The sequence below is a fragment of the Prinia subflava genome, chromosome 20 (genome assembly GCF_021018805.1).
Source record: "Prinia subflava isolate CZ2003 ecotype Zambia chromosome 20, Cam_Psub_1.2, whole genome shotgun sequence".
NCBI lineage: Eukaryota > Metazoa > Chordata > Aves > Passeriformes > Cisticolidae > Prinia > Prinia subflava.
The window spans coordinates 387,993-406,750 of NC_086266.1; the positions used below are offsets into that span (position 1 = coordinate 387,993).

The 18,758-nt window shown below is 39.6% G+C and overlaps 1 protein-coding gene across 6 annotated transcripts in view; it reads right to left on the reverse strand.

Moving 5' to 3' along the window:
• Positions 1–15,000, reverse strand: part of THOC2 (THO complex subunit 2) — a 43,933-nt gene extending 28,933 nt beyond the window's left edge. For 4 of the 6 annotated variants that reach the window (XM_063416947.1, XM_063416945.1, XM_063416946.1 and 1 more), the window contains exons 1-10: positions 14,805–14,998; positions 10,112–10,167; positions 8,863–8,954; positions 7,871–7,922; positions 6,615–6,685; positions 5,810–5,931; positions 4,927–5,060; positions 4,067–4,233; positions 3,321–3,413; positions 1,849–2,004 (exon numbers count right to left, since the gene is read on the reverse strand). In XM_063416947.1, the coding sequence (XP_063273017.1) occupies positions 1,849–2,004; positions 3,321–3,413; positions 4,067–4,233; positions 4,927–5,060; positions 5,810–5,931; positions 6,615–6,685; positions 7,871–7,922; positions 8,863–8,954; positions 10,112–10,167; positions 14,805–14,866 (1,005 nt within the window). In that variant the 5' untranslated portion in view covers positions 14,867–14,998. Of the gene's footprint in view, positions 1–1,848; positions 2,005–3,320; positions 3,414–4,066; positions 4,234–4,926; positions 5,061–5,809; positions 5,932–6,614; positions 6,686–7,870; positions 7,923–8,862; positions 8,955–10,111; positions 10,168–14,804 lie in introns of all 6 variants that reach the window. The other 2 variants (XR_010082782.1, XR_010082781.1) reach the window with 1 other exon arrangement.
• Between the last annotated feature and the right edge of the window lie 3,758 nt (positions 15,001–18,758).

Below are 18,758 nucleotides of genomic sequence, written 5' to 3' on the forward strand. Positions count from 1 at the left end.
TGCTGCTTGACTTTTGGGCAAGCAAGTTCCAGCAGGAGCTCTCCAAAAGCCAAGACATGTCTGGCACAGAGGGGTCAGCCTGGAACTGCTGTCAAGCCCATTCCTGCTGCCCACACTCTGACCTCATGTCCTATCAATTATGGCAAATGATCTTAAAAGGCAACAGTAGGCAGCACATTTGTGAAGACTGAATTATTCATATTAGAGTCATGAGATGATAATGAATTTTAACCACACAAAATAAGCGTTTTGTGGATTTAAAAGAAAAGTCAGGCCAATAATTTTTAAACACTGCTTTCCCTGTGCAGGCATTTATTCCATGATACTGTATCAAAAACAGTACATTAAAATGACACGCTGGATACAATGTGCCTAAACTTAGGCTGACAACAGCTTTCACATGTAGTTATTCCCCTAACTGCTAAGTGCACGGCCAAGCACATAAAAACTACTTTTAACACAGAAACAAGCTTCTCAAGAAACACACGCATTGCATAACAGTGTGTGCACTCACAGAAACTGGATTCTGTTAAGTACAGCTCTTAATTTTCCCATCACAGGCTCAGACTTTGTCAATTTAATCCTTCAGAAAAATGCTGCAGTTTCTGCTAGAGCTTAAAATTCCCTAGTTCTTAATTCTAAAGCTTAGCCATGAAAGCTGTCTTAACTCCTCTGACATTACTTGCCATGCACACACTCCCCATGTCCTGCCAAGAGTTTCTTTTTCCATCAGGACAGGGTGAGAAGCACGCTTCAGAAAATTCCGGGCAGCCCCATCTGGGCCAAAGCAATGCGGTGTAGGCAAAAGGGGGGACCAGAAATTTGGAGTGAAAGGAATCTGTTCAAGCAGCAGCTGTGCTGAGAGTTAGAGGGCAGTGCCTGTATCAGGTGCCTGAGGGAAGAAAATGGAATTAGATTTTTCAAGCTAGGAAAGTAAACTGAAAGGAAGAAAGAAGGTCAGAGATTAACAGAATCAAGGTTGAGTAGAAGAAGTAGGAATAGGTAGACAAATCAGACTGATAAGGAATCCAGCAGGATACAGAAATCCAAGAACAGAAATCGTCAAGACTGATGGATCCCTCTTCCTACTCCAGCATGCAACTTAAAAATGCATATATGAAGCATTTATTTTTCTTTTTTTGTTTTTTTTTAAATAAGGTGTTTAAGAAGTACTTGAGCACACAAATGAAGATGACAACAGAATGGCCTCAAAGAGATAAAATAATTTTGTTTCTAAAATAAGGTTTGGACACACTAAATCAAATTAAACCTAGGGCAACATGAATGTGACATAGCAGGAACTGAAATGAAGAGTTTCAATTTACACATATGGAGGTACAGGCTTAAGGGAAAGCACAGTGAGCAGTTACAAGTAAAATTTTCAATTATAAGCTTTTTCTACAATGTAGGATAATTATACCAACATTCCTAAGTGTGGGAATTCTTCGTGTCCCAATTCTGATGTCCCAATTCTTGACTGACAGAACTAATGTCCTTATTTTTATGAAATCAACTAGGATTATACTACCATGAATCCTAGAAGTGCAGTTCTTAAAGGCTGTGAAGTGTGTAAATGCTGGGGCGTACTTAGTGGAGCCAATACAACAAAAAGGGAGGGAAGAAATCCAGTAGCCATTGAACCAAGATTATTTTATGTACAGACATCCAGAACAAACCCCAAACTGTACATTTTTGCACATTCAATATAACAGAAGTGCAGTTGGAAGACAAATACAAGCCATAAAAGAAGTACAGAACTGTTTTTCAAATAAATACATGTATGTTTTTATAACAATTGTTTAATGTAATTCAAGTAATTTAACTGAAAAGAAAGCTACTCAGTCACACCTTTTCAGTTTTCTCCTCCTCTTTTTCCTTTTCTTTCTCCTTTTCCTCAGTCTTTTCAGATGATAAGACGACCATGGTAAGTTTTCTGACAATTTGTTTCGCTTCCACTATCTCTCGCTTGTGTTCCTCAATGATGGCATTATCCCCTGGTAGAAGCTGCAAAAACAGAACATTATATCTGAAAATTGAAGTGACCAACTGCTACTGTGGATCACCTGAGCTTGGAGAACTTTGTCTTTTCTTGTTACTAATCTGAGTCTTTCAGGGAATCAGTTTCTTTTCCTTGTTTCCATCCCAAACAGGGAATTACACGAATAGACCATTCTGAAATCAAGGACTTATGAGAAGTAACACCACTCAACTTCCTCACAACCGTTTGTTGTCTGAGCCCCCCTTGCCCTGCAGTCCCCACGGAACGGGACTGAGAACCAGCCCTGTGCAGGTGAACAGCAAAGGACTGCAGGGACCTCCAGCGCGGGTCTGAGCTGAGATTGCACACACAACCCCACACTGCGCGTGTTTACTAAGCCTACAAACTTTCTCTTAAAAACAAGCATTATCATCAACATTCCTCACCCCACACCAATTATCTGAGACATGCACTCCTACCCTTGCCCCACCCAACACATTTTTGGCCAAAATACTCCTATGAAGCCAGGGACAGTTATTGATGAGTCAATATTGATGAGATTGTGACTCAGGCTACAAAATGCCACACAAAGTAATGGCAGGACTACCTTCCAAACCTTCCACAGATGTAAACAGAACTCTTTCCCTGATGTCAGTGGAAGAGTTGAATCTTAAAATTTCTTATTTAAAGACTATCCATCGGTATTCTGAAATTAAAAATTCTTGTATAATGTGAAATTAATTTAGTAACTACAACATTCTGCTAACCATTCATCAAAGTGGAATGCTGGTTGGTTGCTAAGCCTGTCAGACTGCAGAGAATAAGTCTCTGATTAGATCTGAACACTGAAGTCCATTTCCTTCCTTTAACCTAATAAATGGTCAGAATTCTTGCAGAGAATGAGGGGCCTATTCAGGAACATGTAAGCATTTAAAAAAAATAACTCTACTATTCAACTAAAAGAATGTTTGGAGCTGACTGTCCTACCACTTTTCTCAAAAACTGATCTTGTAAAGCAAAACTCAGCAGGTCTAACTCTTAAGGAAGGTTACTTAGGCACTTCCCTCCAACTTCCTACTCTGCCAAAAGGTAAACAATCTGGAGAATGTTACACAGATAATTCTAATAAAGTTTATCAGCATTCATATTTCAATGTGTGATTACTTGTGTATGTGGCATTAAGAAAGCACTGAAAATTTTAAGTCACTAAATATTGTACACCTACAGGTGTTACACAAGAATGTAATGAATCTGAAAATTTAGAAATAGGGTTAAGTATCTGATTTTCTGTTTTTTAAAAGTCCTTAGCTTTGGCATCCAGCAGAGTAGTACTGTCACTTACATGAACATAAAGATCTTCCAAATCTATGAGATTATGTTGCAAAAGGACAGCAGCAACTCTGTATAGGGAGGAAGGGGTTTCACCACTCGGATCCTAAAACAGACATCGGAAATTTAAAGAAAAGCAATTAGAACACAGTAGAAGGTCATAAAACAGGAACCACTCAATTCCTGTTCAGGTCAGACTATTAACCCACACTTCTCCCTGTTACCATGCTATTTACTGCTATTACTTCCAAGTCACTAGACCTGAATGCAATACACATTCAGCATTTTCAGAAACAAAAACTTTATCTTCACACCCTATGGTTCTTGTATGCAATTCCTAACTATACATTAAGAAAAAACCCTTGAGTGTATTATCAAATATCAACCATGACTCCCCTGCAAACATGCTCCTCACTCCTGGGAATGAGCCTTGTTTATAACGTACAGTCTCTTTGTTCATGCCAATCCTTACATAACTCCACAAGTTCAAGTGGAAGTTATCAAGATTGTTTTCAGCTCTTTCAAGAGAACATTAAGCATTCTCCTGTAAAATACAGTAAGAGACTCCCACTCAAATAATGAAGTTATTGCTTTTAATACCAGAATTTTACAACGTAAAAACTAATTTCTATGTGTTAAAAAAAAAAGAAAAAACAACACCAAAAAGCAAACCAAACCAAACCAAAACTGCATAAAATCTGTTATTACTGACTGCAGCTCAACCACAAACCCCAAAAATAAAGAATGGAAATGCATTACCTGATAAAATTTGAATTTGAACCCAAGGATATGGCATAGAGTTTGAGGTTCACACATGTACATGTAAGACTCTATCAGTGGTACAAAGAAATCGTCATACTCAGGCCTGCACTCATAGACTTCTAGGATGATATCCAAAACTCTGTTAGGATCCAGATTGAAACATCCTAGTGGAGGAGGACAGAGAAGAAAAGTTTAACATTGCTAATTTTCATTTTCATTCTCTTTCTAAAATACAGATGCAATAACTTTTAAAATTCATTATTTTCAGTTAAACTTGAACCTGAATTATCAATAGCAAAATAATCTGGATCATCAATAAATACTGCACCAATCATTTTGATTAGTTGAATATTGAACTATGCAAAAATTACAGGTAATTACAGGTAATTACAGGTATTTCCTGGTTTTAACATTTTCCACTTTGTGAGATTCTCATCATGACTCACTTAGAAATATGGAAAAATCACTGAAAGAACTAGATAAAGGAAAAGCATTTATTGCTTCTTGTTTCTCTCCACAAGGAATCATTTATTCAATATCTTCAGGAATAAAAGAATGGTCATGCATCAAACTGATACATTCAATAGCAAAAAGCATTACTTTGTTATGCTCCAATCTGCCTGACAAGCAAAAGATCTTAAAATCTTCAAAAGATGTTAAAATCACAGCATGCCTATCTGAGGCTACACCATAAATTCAGTATTTAAGATAAGTATACCTACACAACGTTCCCAAAATTTATTTTTCCACAGAAACAGGAACTTCAAGACATAATTCTATCCAAGGTGATCTACTTTCTGTAGTCATAAGATCATATAGGAAAACCAATGCCCAGATTCTTTCAATAAATTTCTTACCTATTAAAGATTTGATATTTTCAAGGATTAAATCACTAGTGATATTTCCAGATAAGTCTTGACCCAGTTCTGCAATGAGCTTTGCATAACCTTCATTCTCCTCTCTTAGCAAATTAAACTTCTGTTGCTTATAACTGCAAATAAAGAAATTAAATACAGTTGTGTAACATGCATCCAGTGAAGCTTATTTATGCTCTTAACAATTTGTTATATAAAATGCTAATTTTGAACACGTTTTAAAGAACTTTTTATCTACCTGAGCTGTTCCAAAAACCATTAAATGCAGTATATGAATACCTATAAGGTAACAAGCATTCTCCAAACAAATCCAGTTCTTATTTCAAATGCAGACAATTAAGATTTACACTTTAACAGGAAAGCTTGTTGTACACACTGCTCTCGAGAGCTGCCCTGTTGCAGTCCCTGCATAAAAACCAATTCTTGTTTCAAGTGATGCTCTTTGACACTGAAACATTGGGTGCAGAGACAGAAACCAAACATATACCAAAAAAACATAACCCATGTTGCCCAAACTAAAGTAACAATGCTTGCCCAGTTATGAAAACAAAACCTATTCTTAACTGATGCAAGAGCAATAATTAATTTTGTTATACTTTGTAAATTCACATATCACAAATAAATATAAATTTATCAGTGTATATGGAATCCATGCACCAAAGGCCATAGATAACATGAGAAAGATTTTACTTCTCGAGAGTTTGAAAACTAAGGGCTAACAAAATTCTTTTGTCAATGGAAGTTAAAGTGCATGAAAACATATTTCCCAAAGAAAACTGAGTACTTGGTAGAAAATATGGTTACCAGACTAATCACCATTGCTCCTCCCACCCACTCCCCAAACAACCCTTGGCCCAAAACTTACAATAGTTTTGTCTTTATTTTAACAGATTTCTGATTGAACTGTTGAGACTGCTTGATGAGTCCCAATGACTCCAGCGTCTCAGGATCTAAACGCTCCTTTAGGACAGTGTCAGATACAAGATACTAAAAAACACCAAAAACACACACCAGATTTGTCAATTAGAGACCCAGAAACCACACAATCCTTACTTCATGCTAAACGTCCACTCTGACTACAGCAGGGAAAAGTCAGCATTTTGTTTCAAACACAGGGGCAGACACAACTGACACACGATTAACTGAAACTGGAATTTTACAGTGCTACATTTTATATACAAGAGCACTTGGAGAAACGAGCCCTGGAGTCTAACTGCTGGTTACCAAGTACACATTGCATAGCATCCAGGGACATTATTACCATGAACTTCGTATTTACAAAGCTTATTCCTTATTTGTTAAAAAGTCTTATTTTCACATGCTGAACTTTCCTACAAATCAAGCTTATTTCCATGCATTTAGGAAAGCTACTTCTACACACAAGAGGAGGTTACATAAAGAAGTGCACCTCAAAGCACGCTTCAGAAGCAAAATTCCTGGTGAATTTGCAGGTGGAAAAATCTAAGTTCTCGCAAAACTCTTTAAGGAAGTCAAGGGGGACCTGTACTATATTCTTTTATCACAAAACTTCGGAGACGAATTTTTAAATTATTTGGAAAACACTCTTATAGTCTTTTTTGGAGAAAAAAAAAATCAAGCTTCACTATCTTATTTTTCTTGTCAAATTTTGACATGCAATTTTGCCAGACGACTTCCTGGGTGTAACTTACCAAACATGCCAATACCAGTTGTGTAAAATGATCCCTCTTATTTTTTTCTTCTAAACAACTTGTTTCAATATCTACAAAAGAAGATGGGGGAAAAAAGCAATTCTTATTTGTGAAATTTATAGAGTTTCTTCTTTTAATAACTATTCTGCTAAATGCTAATGCTAACACAAGGCAAATAAAGTTATTGGTAACATGGCAGTTTCCTGCCCCTTCCCACCCACTCATCCCCCATGGGGTTCACATAATATTTTGATCACAATTCTCACACATCCACAAGTCTCATGAAAAGGTAAAACAGAAACCAGAGCAATGCTGCAATAATTTTTCCTGCCATTCTCTTTGTTGCAACAACACTTATGGCAAGCACTGAAGATCAATGATGAGCACAAAACTAGAAATACAAACTACTGAAGAGAACTGCCTGATCCTGGCCTTAAGGTAATGATCTTCTTCCCTGTGGCTTCAGAGAACTGCCCTTTCTACCCTTTACTGCCTGTCTGCAGTCTTTTACCAGCTGCGGCTCTGTACTACCATTAATTTCCTCTGTATTGTCAACTACTGAGAGCAATTCCCTGCTATGGAACTCTGGCCAGGGAAGAAAACCCTCTAAAGCAGTTTTTAAAATGCACATTATTACAGGAATTGAGGAGCTGCAAAAGGAGTAGAATAAACAAACAAACAACCCACCACACATAACCACTTTAGAATCAGACCCACAGAGAAAACCATCAGCAACAAAGATGTGAGGAAGAAGACCCCAGAGAGACTGAAAAGCAGTGATGTAGCAGGGTAGAAGTGGAGCCAACAGACCAGCCACATCAGCCTGGACCTTGCAGCCAAGACTTTCTACCAAAGAACAAGCTGCAGCCAAAAATTTTTCCAGGGTATGTGGATGAGTGGACAAATCAAAATTCTCATACATTGAAACACAAACATTTGGGGAAAAAATCCTGATAGTAGCAAATATTGATCAGAGTAAAACAGGAGTTAGAGGAAACAAGCAAGAAATGTCAAATGTCCTTTGTCCCTAAGTTTGAAACCTGGCTCCTTAGCCACACTATTCTCAGCTTTGGATCAATATTACCACACAAAAATCCAGAAGTTTTCATGAGAATAAGACGTGCACATCTTTAAAGCCTGCTCAGGAGGCAGCTACTGATTCAAAGCCATGTGCCATTGGATTTCTGGACAATTAGCATAAGCTCCACTTCACTAACAGTGACTGTACAGACAAAGATAAAGAGAACCCAACCTACCTAATATGCAGAATACATCAGCTAGGATAGAAGGCATGTCTTCTCGGAATTCCTAAGAAGAAACAAGATCCCATTCAATGAACACAGAAATTCCAATATGCACGCTTAGAAAACTTTTGCATTATATAAAACAACACTCCGTCATAAAGTTCAGATTAATTAGTTATTAGTTAAATAATATGCATTAATAATAATGCATATTGTTTATATTATTAATAATTCATATTCATGATGAAGATACTTAATTACTGACTAATATCTAAGGTAAGTGCTGCACTAATTACTGACACATAGGGAAACCCCGTAACCTTGAAATGTAATTCAAGTGTATTTTGTGACCAGGACAAAGCCCCCTGGTTGGTCCCTCCACCTCTTCAGCCCCGTGGGAGCAGCAGGAGCCCAGGAAGTGACCTGCAGTCTCTCAGGCATCAACCAGATTGTGATTTCCTACAAGGTCCAACATTTCACGTGCCACCACAACACCCAGGTGCCCTACAGCCTGGCCTTCCCTCAACACCAATGCTCAAGTTCAAAAAACCTAAAAAGGTTACACTAGATTACTGCAACACTTTTTTCTTGAACGTTCTGCACACGTCAAAACAGCAACTTACCAAAAACAAGAAATCATTTCTAAAAGATTTTTAATGTATTCTTCCTAGTTCGCTTTTTAAAGAAACAGGAATATTTGGTAAGCTTGGAAGTTTAGAGGAAATTACTGCTTTCCCCATTTTCTCTACTTATTCAAAGCATTTTAAGAAAAACCTTTTTCAAACAAAAAATCAGTTTAGTGCATTATTTCAAGGGCCACCACAGAACCCGGCCATCCCAACAGTAAAATGGCAGGCACATTGTCACACTGTCAAAAATACCAGCAGGTGGCATCACAGATGTGCTGCATGAGCAAGTGACATTTATTTCCAGCATTTATTATCATTCGGGCTTTTGTAAGAAAGATTTTAGTAAATATGCAATTATTACAGATAAATACTTACTATGACATCACCAAGAACATTGGAAGCTTGATCATGCTTTAGGTTTCCTCTGACGACGTGGTAAGCGAGCTCGTACAAAGCCTGCTGAATATCTGTGGGCAGACAAGAGATGACCAAGGAACACATGAGCTAATCCTTTGTCTAACTGCTACAGCAGTGTTCACAGTGATGCTGCACACTTCAGACAACAGAATAAAGGGGAGGTGCTTCCCTCACCAATACAGGGGGTTACTTTGTTATCACTGATACATCAAAACTGATCATCAATAGCTAAGATTTCACACAAGCATAAAGTGAGCAACGATCCACTTTCTCTGCAGAGTTCATGGAATAACAGTGAAATAACAAAAGTTTTCCTGCAACTTGAGTCTTGGTAGCTGGCTTAACAAAAACACCTTTACCTTCTAATTCACATAAATATAACATTATACATTCATAGAAAACATTACAGTACTTTCCTAATCATGTCTCATCACAGATGAGCTCTCAAAAAGCATTTCTCTAAAAGAAAGTAAAATTTAATTGGAGAAAAATGCTTGACAAGGATTATTTTTTATTTCATTTTTTTAAGGAATGCCTCCTATAACTGAAGAATGCAACTTCACAAATGTTTGTAATAAGTTAAAGCACTAAACAGAGGTATTCCACTTGACAAAAACCTTGCAACGTAAACATGGTGGTTGTAAAACCAGCTGTGAGAAACCTGTAAGGTTCTTAAATAATACACAAAAATGTTGTGTTTTTACTATACCAAAAATAACAAAACCCCATGCTTTCACCTTACACTGTTACCACATGGTTTGCTCAATAAGCTACATCCAGTAACATGTTATACAGATCTTAATGCCTTAAATTATGCAGTCAGTAATGTGGTGACTACAGACCACTGTGGGTGAATGAAAACAATTTATTTTTTAAATAGGATAACTTCACACTCGCACACATTAGGGTTCATACATTTAACTTCTAAAACAAATCCAGTTGTATGCTGAGTTTGCAAAATGGAATTCCACTTTCTACAGCACAGATCAAACACTGGACGATGCTGCCACAAGCGACTACAAAGAAACCTCTGGATGTGTGAAAGCAATCCTTGTAGTGATCTTTGCATTTGTAGTACTCACCTTTAGCACACACCAATGTCACCACAGACAAATGTTCCAAGCACACACATGCAAAGGTACCATAATCAAGTGTTTCCAGGCTTGTTTTTTACTTAACTAAAACTAACAAACCACACACAACTTACCTCTGAAACCAACATCATGGTTTTTGTTTTCACTGAGAGCACGACACAGCTGCACACTAAAATAAAACAAATATAAAAAACCATCATTAGATATTAGCATGCAAACGTTTTTAGTTGATGCTCTGGCTAAAACAGCTTTAGATTTGGGCAGTTTAAATGGATGACAACATTTCCATTTTTCCAAAGTAAACCCTAATTCAGAGAACTCACACAGCAAAGAAACACAAGATTCCCAATAGATCTCACACACACATAAATATTCTTCCTAACATTACACCTCCTTGAGAAAAGAACATGGGGCAATGTGGAAGCATGGAAGTCCCAGCAATAACCTGGCATTGCCCAATGAGGAAATGCTTCTCACACAATTAATATTAATATAAACTCCTGCTTGTGAAAAACTTTTAACATTATGTGCATGATTTCCTCATGCAATGTTTTACCAGGAATAAGACAGAATTTTTCTTTATTCTAGTCCCTAAAAAATTCCACTATAGGAAGCAAAAATCTGTCATGTTGCATTGTCACTGGTTGCTCCCAGGGCTCCCTCACCAAACAGCCATATGCAAAAAGCACTCTAAGTACTGTGCAGACTGCTACAGCAGATAAATTAATAGTTCTGTTAGAGAACAAATGAGTAAAGAGCAGGCCTCTTCCCTACACCGGCAGCTTAGAAAGGGACATGCTTCCAAGATAGAAGGATCTTCCCTCTTCCACTACTGTCACCCCAGCATGAGGTTTCAAAAGCAGTTTCACATCTAGAAGTGACAGTATTTAAAAAGGGTAGAGATTTACCTTTATCGTAACAGACACCAGGGAATATTTTAAGAACTTCTGTCACATTTGCACATTTTCAACAGAAGTTCACATATTTTTCGAAGTACCTTTCACGTGCAGAAACTGAGGAGGGTACCAGAGCTGTGTCTCATTCCTACATAAAATGGCAAGACCACAGTTTGCTGTGGGAGCCATTTTAAACTGTCTCAAATAAGGTAGATACATGCAATTACTACAGAGGCTTATCAGTAAAATAACAGCAAAAAATAGTTCTGTAGCAATCCATTACTCATTCTATTTGCATCCTATACAGACTACCACTTCTCTAGCAGGACTAAACAGCTGGTCCGGCAATCAAAGGATTATAATTAGCAAATATAAGGTATACACACCCTTTAGACAACTGCAAACCAGAGAGTTTCAAACATAACAACCAGCAGAAACAGTACCCCAGCAAAAACGCAAAGGTATGGCTAAGATGTCCTAAACACTACTGAAGAGAATGCAATATGCTTGGAAATAACCAGAAGAGAGACAGCAAAACAGGGGAATAAATATTATATTTTTCATTAATGGTAAGTAAATACTTTTTATAAAGAGTAGATTTTTCCCCCAGCTGTCTCTGAAGAGTATCAATTCAATAAAACTAATTTTTTAAAAATTTTAACTACTCCTTCATAAAGAAGGTACCCTATAAGCATTCATTTCTAAGGTCTGTATACAAATAAAAGTACAGTGAAACACCAGATTCCAAAACAGTTTATCTGAAATACACACTTTCCACAGCACCGGAACTGAGGCCTCCCGACTCACACCCCACGTGCTGTAACCTCCATTTCACTCCCACACATGGATTAAAGCAGCAATTATCACAAAGTGCATGGGCCTGCCAGTATTTAACTATATGCATAATTCAACTGATGCAGGTAGTTCTTGAGGTGAGATAAAGTACAATCAATTGCATTTTGCAATCAGGATGGCACAACTACAACCCAACTCTTCCCTGCCCATCCTCAGCCCTTCACTGGCATCAGCAATGTTACAGTGTTGAGTTAAAGCAACAAACAAGCTGCAAGTGCCTGAAAACTGTGTCTCAAAATTTCACACTTGCAGAACGTTAAGCTTCTCCAGTTTATCTCGAGGTTTAACACATTGCATAAAGCGTGAGGCAGGTACTTTGGCAAAGCCCTCCCTCCACACCAGAGGCTCCCTGGTGTGCTCAGTGTGTCACAGACAAGGTGAGGCACCGGTTACTGTGAGTTACACACTCCACGGGGGCTGCAGGCCCACACCAGCACGCTGTGGAAAACACAATTTTCCTACAAGACAGCACACACAACGACGTGTGCAAGGAGCCCAGGCTGAGCAGCATGAGCAGCCACCCTCACACTTCACATACACACCAGCTCCTGGCAGCAGCAAATAAATAAACATAACCTGTAAACTGTACTCAGAGAAGGATCCGAACAAAAAAGTGACACGTAAGATGACCACATCCTGACCAATGTAGTTTTGGCGGGTACATACACTTGAAACCACCACATCTATGTATTTTTATTAGATACTATTACATATCAGTAGCTTGATTAATTAAATTCAAATCGGGTACAGTTTTGAACAATGTCTTGGAAGCAAACGGTCACCGCTGCATTACTAATTAGCATTATGAAATGCTAAAACACACAAAACCCTTAAAGTTTGTACTGGATAGTACTGTTAAACCATGACAAGCTGATCACATAATCAAAAATATCACACCATTCCAAAAAAACCAGAGGAATTATCTTAAGCATCCATTAATAATCCTAGCAGAAGCTGAAATGTCAGATTAGATCAAACCCTTTACTTCTCTCAGTATAGTTTCATATTGTCCCAAAACACAGAAATATGTTTTCATTTAGGTAACTACTAACTGCAAAAATACTGTATCAACTGATCTAGTCAGATCCTATAAGCCATTTCATGCTCCAGCAAGTAAATATTTTTTCCATAAGAAATGATTTTTCCTACTAGTTATGAAGTGTTTTTATCCCCTTAAAATGCCTACAAAAACCTTCTAAATTTTAAAAATTCTCCTATTTGCTAGTAATGTCACTTTTGTCCTTCTGCAGCATTCTTCCCCTTTCCACCTTTCTAACATCACTATAATGCGTTGTCTTAACTTTGAACCACAAAGATCAAGACTGAACTTAGGCCTAGACCTAATTTTTATTTTTGAGCATACTGGTATTAGATAAGTAGTGTTATTGCATTTATCCCCTTTATATTTTAATGTTTAAAAACACTTCACGTGTTTCTTTCTGAAATGACAGCATCCTAGCTGTTTTCCTCTAGTAAATCAGGAGATAGGAAGTTTTGGAAAAAGAAACAAAAAGTTATGCACTAAAGACTCTCCCAATAAAGTTGTTTCCTAAAAAGTTCTCTAAATATTGTCTACAGGTATATACTTTATACTCTAGAAAATAAGTTGATGTATATTCCTCGGATTTATAAAGCTACCTGACAACTGTTACCCAGACACAATCACATTTCTTTTAACACATATGGCCTCATCTGCAAACTGCTCTTTAAACTGTGCCTGGAACATCTCTCTAGCAGTATTCCAAATGAAGTGAGTACCACAAATACAGGAACACAGCTTATCATTGTGTGTTATTGGTCCCACAGCAGACAAACACTTTCTCCCCATCCTGTTTAAGAAATACTGCTCAGGGGAGAGAAGAACGCTGAAAGGTTTTATCGTGGTCACAAGCTGAGGTAAGTTGCCTGTTACAAAGAGTGCTGAGAACCCAGTGAGAACAGCACAGATGCCATTACATGATCGGCTATGAAATGTCTGTCCTCCTGCAAACTCCACACCACCTCTCCACATGTTCAGCTTGCACATTAACACGATAATGGTTCCAGCATAATTCAAACCAAAAATTACACGGCTGTAAAGGGGGCCCCCTTCACTACAAAATGGTGGCTCTGGAGAGAACAGCGTTCTGTGCAGGGATTCTCTGCAATCTCCAGCCCACTGCCTTTTCCCTCAGGCACAACGAAAATTCATTGCCAAAGCTACACAACCTCTCAGAAAACATGAACAAAATCAGGAAGTGTTCCTTTAAGTGAGCCCTTCGACATCCATATTTAAAACTGCTGGGTTTTTTATTTACAACAAAAAACAAAAGCACGTGAAAGAATTAAAATAAGAGCATATAAAATATACATAGTTAGTGCAGAGGACACCCCTGTTTAACAGGGTAACATGAAATGACCAAACTGGTGAATCACCCCCCGAAGAGCTGTAGCCCTGAAACAGAACATTTAGTGAATCCGCCACATTGAGATGGCTTACAACAGACACAGGCCCAGAACGGAAAGCTCCCGGCACACCTGGATTAACCTGAGAGGTGGCAACCGGACCCCTCCGTGCACAAAGGTTACTTTGTAGGATAGAACAAGCACGACTACCTGATCATATTTTGCTTGGATCAAAAATACGGGGCCAGTCCCACCGGAATCGCCAAAAAGGTGGCAACGGGGGCTCAGGCCTTTACCATAAAGGTCAGTACTGTAGAGGCACCGACACGGGAACGCTCCAGGGTCCGTATCACCACGGGGGGCGGGTGAAGATGAGCCCGACCCCCGACAAATCTGGCCCAGAGGCTGGAAGGGGGCGCCGGGAAAGCTGGCCCCAGCTACGGGTCCGAGCGGAGGGCGGCAGCACCCGGCCGAACCGGACGGGAGGGTGGCCCAGGCCCTCCTCCCGACAACGGTTTCGACCCTACGCCCAGCAGCAAGGACGCGGCCCCGACCGACGCCCCGTCCGCCGCCCCCCTGCCTCCCCGGGCCCGCCAGGCCCGGGCGCCCCCGCCTCCCTCCCGCAGGCCGCAGCGCCCCGTCCCTCCCCACGGCGAGGCCCAGCACTCACAACTCGCTCTTGCCGCCTTTCTCCCAGTTCTTTATCCACTCGGCCGGGAGCAGCGCCGCCATCTTCCCCGTGTAGCGCCGAGGGCCCGGATGGAGCAGCGGCAGCGGCGGCGCCGGGTCAGAGGGGACGGACGGGCCGCGAGAAACCGCGGGACGCGGCCGCGCCGTGCGGGGAGGCGGCGGGCGGACTGCGCCGGCGCGGGGGCCGCGGGGCGGGGCCACCGCCGCGCGTGCGCGTTACAACCGCGGGCGGGGCGGGGCGGGGCGGGGCGGGGCGGGGCGGGGCGGGGCGGGGCGGGGCGGGGCGGGGCGGGGCGGGGCGGGGCGGGGCGGGGCGGGGCGGGGCGGGGCGGGGCGGGGCTCCTCCCGCGCCTGCGCGGCGGGGCGCGCCGGAAGCGCGGTGCGGGTGCGCTCTGAGGGCGCGGTGCCGTGTGAGGGCGGCCGCGTGTGCGCTGCAGCGGCAGAGTGGAATGCAGCAAAATGTCTTAGGAGTAAGGGTGTATATAGGAGTAGCTGTGTAAGGCCTGAACGTAAAAATGCGAGATTCTGCCCTCACGATGGGGAGGAAGAGACAGCCGCGCAGAAATGCAGTAGAATAAAGCCATCAAGTCGTTGCAGGACCAACAGGTGAAATCCCAAGTTTACTTAAGGAATCTAAACCACTTCTTTCTTGAAGTATATTAGTAGCAGACTGGGACAGGCTGTTATTACATGCAATGTAGAAATACACGTGACAAAAACAGTTTTAAAATCTACTCTGAGAAGTGGCTGATTACACAATATTTCTATGGTACTATACAAAACATTTAGTGGTAGAATTTACATAAAATATACGCACTTAATATGCATTATATATATGACATATAAGCTCTACAGCATAGACTGTAATGCATTTTAATAATGTAGGCAAAGCAAAATATTTTTAAAATAAATATGTACCAATTCCTCTTCAGAATAATATATTTTTGACACAGAATATTCTTTGTTCCGGGCTATAAAGTCATATTCCGTTTTGACTTATCCTTGCTTTTGTGGTGGACCTCTTTCTGTAATGAAATATCTTTCTCATTACTACCTGATGTTAGATGAATTGTGAGGAATTCCTAGGTTAAAAAATAAGACTTATATTTTACTTCTATAAAACAGCCTTTATAGCTTATTCTTCGTCTTTTCATGAGGCTTTTGTGTGCTTGAAAAAGCATCCTGGGCATCCTAATATTTGTGTTTTTCAAAGCCAGGACAGTTTTGTGTTTCCTTCTGTTATTTCTACAGGTTGACATTTACCTTTGTAAATAATGGAATAAAATAAAATTTTGAAAAGAAGGAAAAATGATGCCTGCAAAGGCAGGATATGTCACAGCACAGTCTTAAGTCTCCTGCCGTGCTTCCTGCCCGAATAAAGAAGTGCTGTGCAGGCTTTGTCCCAGCCACGTTAAAGGAAATGCCTGTGTCACCGCTATGGTAACAGCGGGATAGCAGCGGGAAGGGATTTAACGGAGCAGTAAATACAAGGTTTTCAAGGGTGTAGTACATTATCCAGCAAAATACAGAGCTGGGAAAATGTCAGTGGTAATTGGATCTTATAAAAACATATTTATTCTTGGTTTTCTAAATAAATACTGCAGACATCCATTGGGAGAGCTGGAAATGTACAAAAGCAGAACAAGTAAAATATCCAACAGCTCATTTCTTCTGTATTAACCAGCTCCATGGAATTCATGTGACAAGGCACAACTTTATTTAATCTGCTCTGAGGGTTAAACAATTGAGTGCTTTACTTTTTCTGCACAGACAAATAAGAATGACTTTTTGGAATAAAATGTCTTTTATTACTTGGCTTTTGTTTCATGTCCATGTAAGGATTAATCATTCTAAATTCCCCTTTTTAAAAAGAGCCTTTGACGTGTGAAGAATATAATTTTTAGGCTTCTACAGCAATATAAAGTGTTTATAAGCTTACTCTGCTAAGATTTGGATGGTCCTGGTGAATTGTCCATATATATAATAACTCTCAGACATCATCAACAGGATGTGGGGATAATTAATGACCAAAGTGATCAGTTAAGGGGACGTGTTTGTTAACCACAGCATTCCTCTGTGCTCCTCTCTGGTTTTTTTCTCCTGTCACGACATACATGCAGAAGCATGCAGGGAATAGGTAAGCATTGCCTTGAACTTGCTGATTTTCTACTCATTATACCAGATTTACATACTACCTGTGTGCCAGCACTAATATTCCAGCATGGAGGAATTTTGAATAGAAAACCATGTATGTAGTCATCTGTCACATGCTTGCTAAATCCAAAGTTCTGGCTCTAGATAATTATTTCTTGCATTACTCAGTTCAGATAGAACTGAGATAAATCACTAGTTGCATTTTCCTCTTCATTTGGTATTTATCATAGCTCCTGTGCTCAGTGGATTGTGAAAGAATGTAAACAGTTTGTCTCTGATTTGACATCACACTGAGGTGAACTTAGAAGTCGTTTCAGCAGCAGCATACTAAGTCATCAAAGAGCTGGTTTTTGCATGTTTAGATGCTAACTTTCCCACAGGGCATGTATTATCAAGGTCAGTACTGTTGCCATTATTTGATGCTTTTAGTTTTAATGAGAAGGTGTTTTATTGCATTGTCTGGTCAGCAATGGATTTGGGAGTTATAGTTTGTCCTGCATAAGATTTCAATGCTGAAGTTGAAGAGGCTCATCAGGTTTTTTCAGCTTTTCCTGTTTCTGTACTATAATTATGCGTCTATTTTTCTCAAACTTCCCTTCAGACACCTCCACCGCCTTCATGAAAATGTAACAAGAATGGCGTTTATCACCTGCTTGCAACAAAAAGAAAGAAAGAATGTGCTGTAATAGTAAATGCTGTGGATAAAGAGAAAGAGTGTCCTACTGCTTTGAAAGAGAGAATTAGATTTGATTTTCTGAGGACCAGCATACAAATGCATGGCTTTCCTATCAAATGACTGCATCTCTTCTTCCAATGGTAGTGAAAGCACTGGATATAATTCAAGGGAAAAGACAGCTTTTAGACATCTGTTACTTATTAGTTATTCAATTTTCAATTGTCACATTCATGAAGAAATGTTCCTTGTCAGATCACCATTTTGTCATTTTTCCATATTTGATTTTCTTCTTTGCTGCACCTCTGAAATCCCAGCTCTGGATTGCACAGCTTTTTTCCACTCCATTCAGTAACTGGCTACTAATGGTCCAATTGATCAATCAATGAGATGAATAGGAAATAAATTGCATTATTTTCTTAGGGATTATGTCAACAAACACAGTTTCCCAAATTAACCTCTGTGACTCTTGACCCATGGTTGACTAAACACTTTGTGTCAAAGAACTGTGTGCTAAGTCCAGTTTATGTTTATCTGACTCAAACAGGTTGTAACTGATTGAAATTTTTGACACGATTGTGTAAAGAAAATTTCAAAGAGACTGTACTTTGGTATGATCTGGTTTTTTCAGTTTTATTTTATCTTATTTTTTTTGATGGAAAGTACCATAGTTCTTGATTTAGACATCTAAATCTCAAAGTGGGTCTTTGCAAAACCGCTTTGTGACCTCTGAAAACAATCTGCTTCATTTGGAGAAGTATCAAACCTCAACAGAGCAAGGGCCTTTGTGAAAATCACTGCTAATGAATATATTAATAATGTGGTATGACAAGGACTTAGAAGATTAAATATTCATGTTCACATTGCAATGTTAAGGTTCAAACCTCTTATTTTAATGTTCAGGACTATCTTAGTCTTAGCCATGAGAATGATTAGATAATTTTTGGCTACAACTACCAAAGAAAATTGCCTGAGGTTTCTGTCTGATTTGGAAAATTCAAGTCCCAAAAAAATCCTGGTTTATCAGGGTTTAAATCGTAACAAGCTGGGACAAGAGGTGAGGGCAAGGAGAGGTTGGCATGAGCATTTTCCAGATTTGAGCCCGTC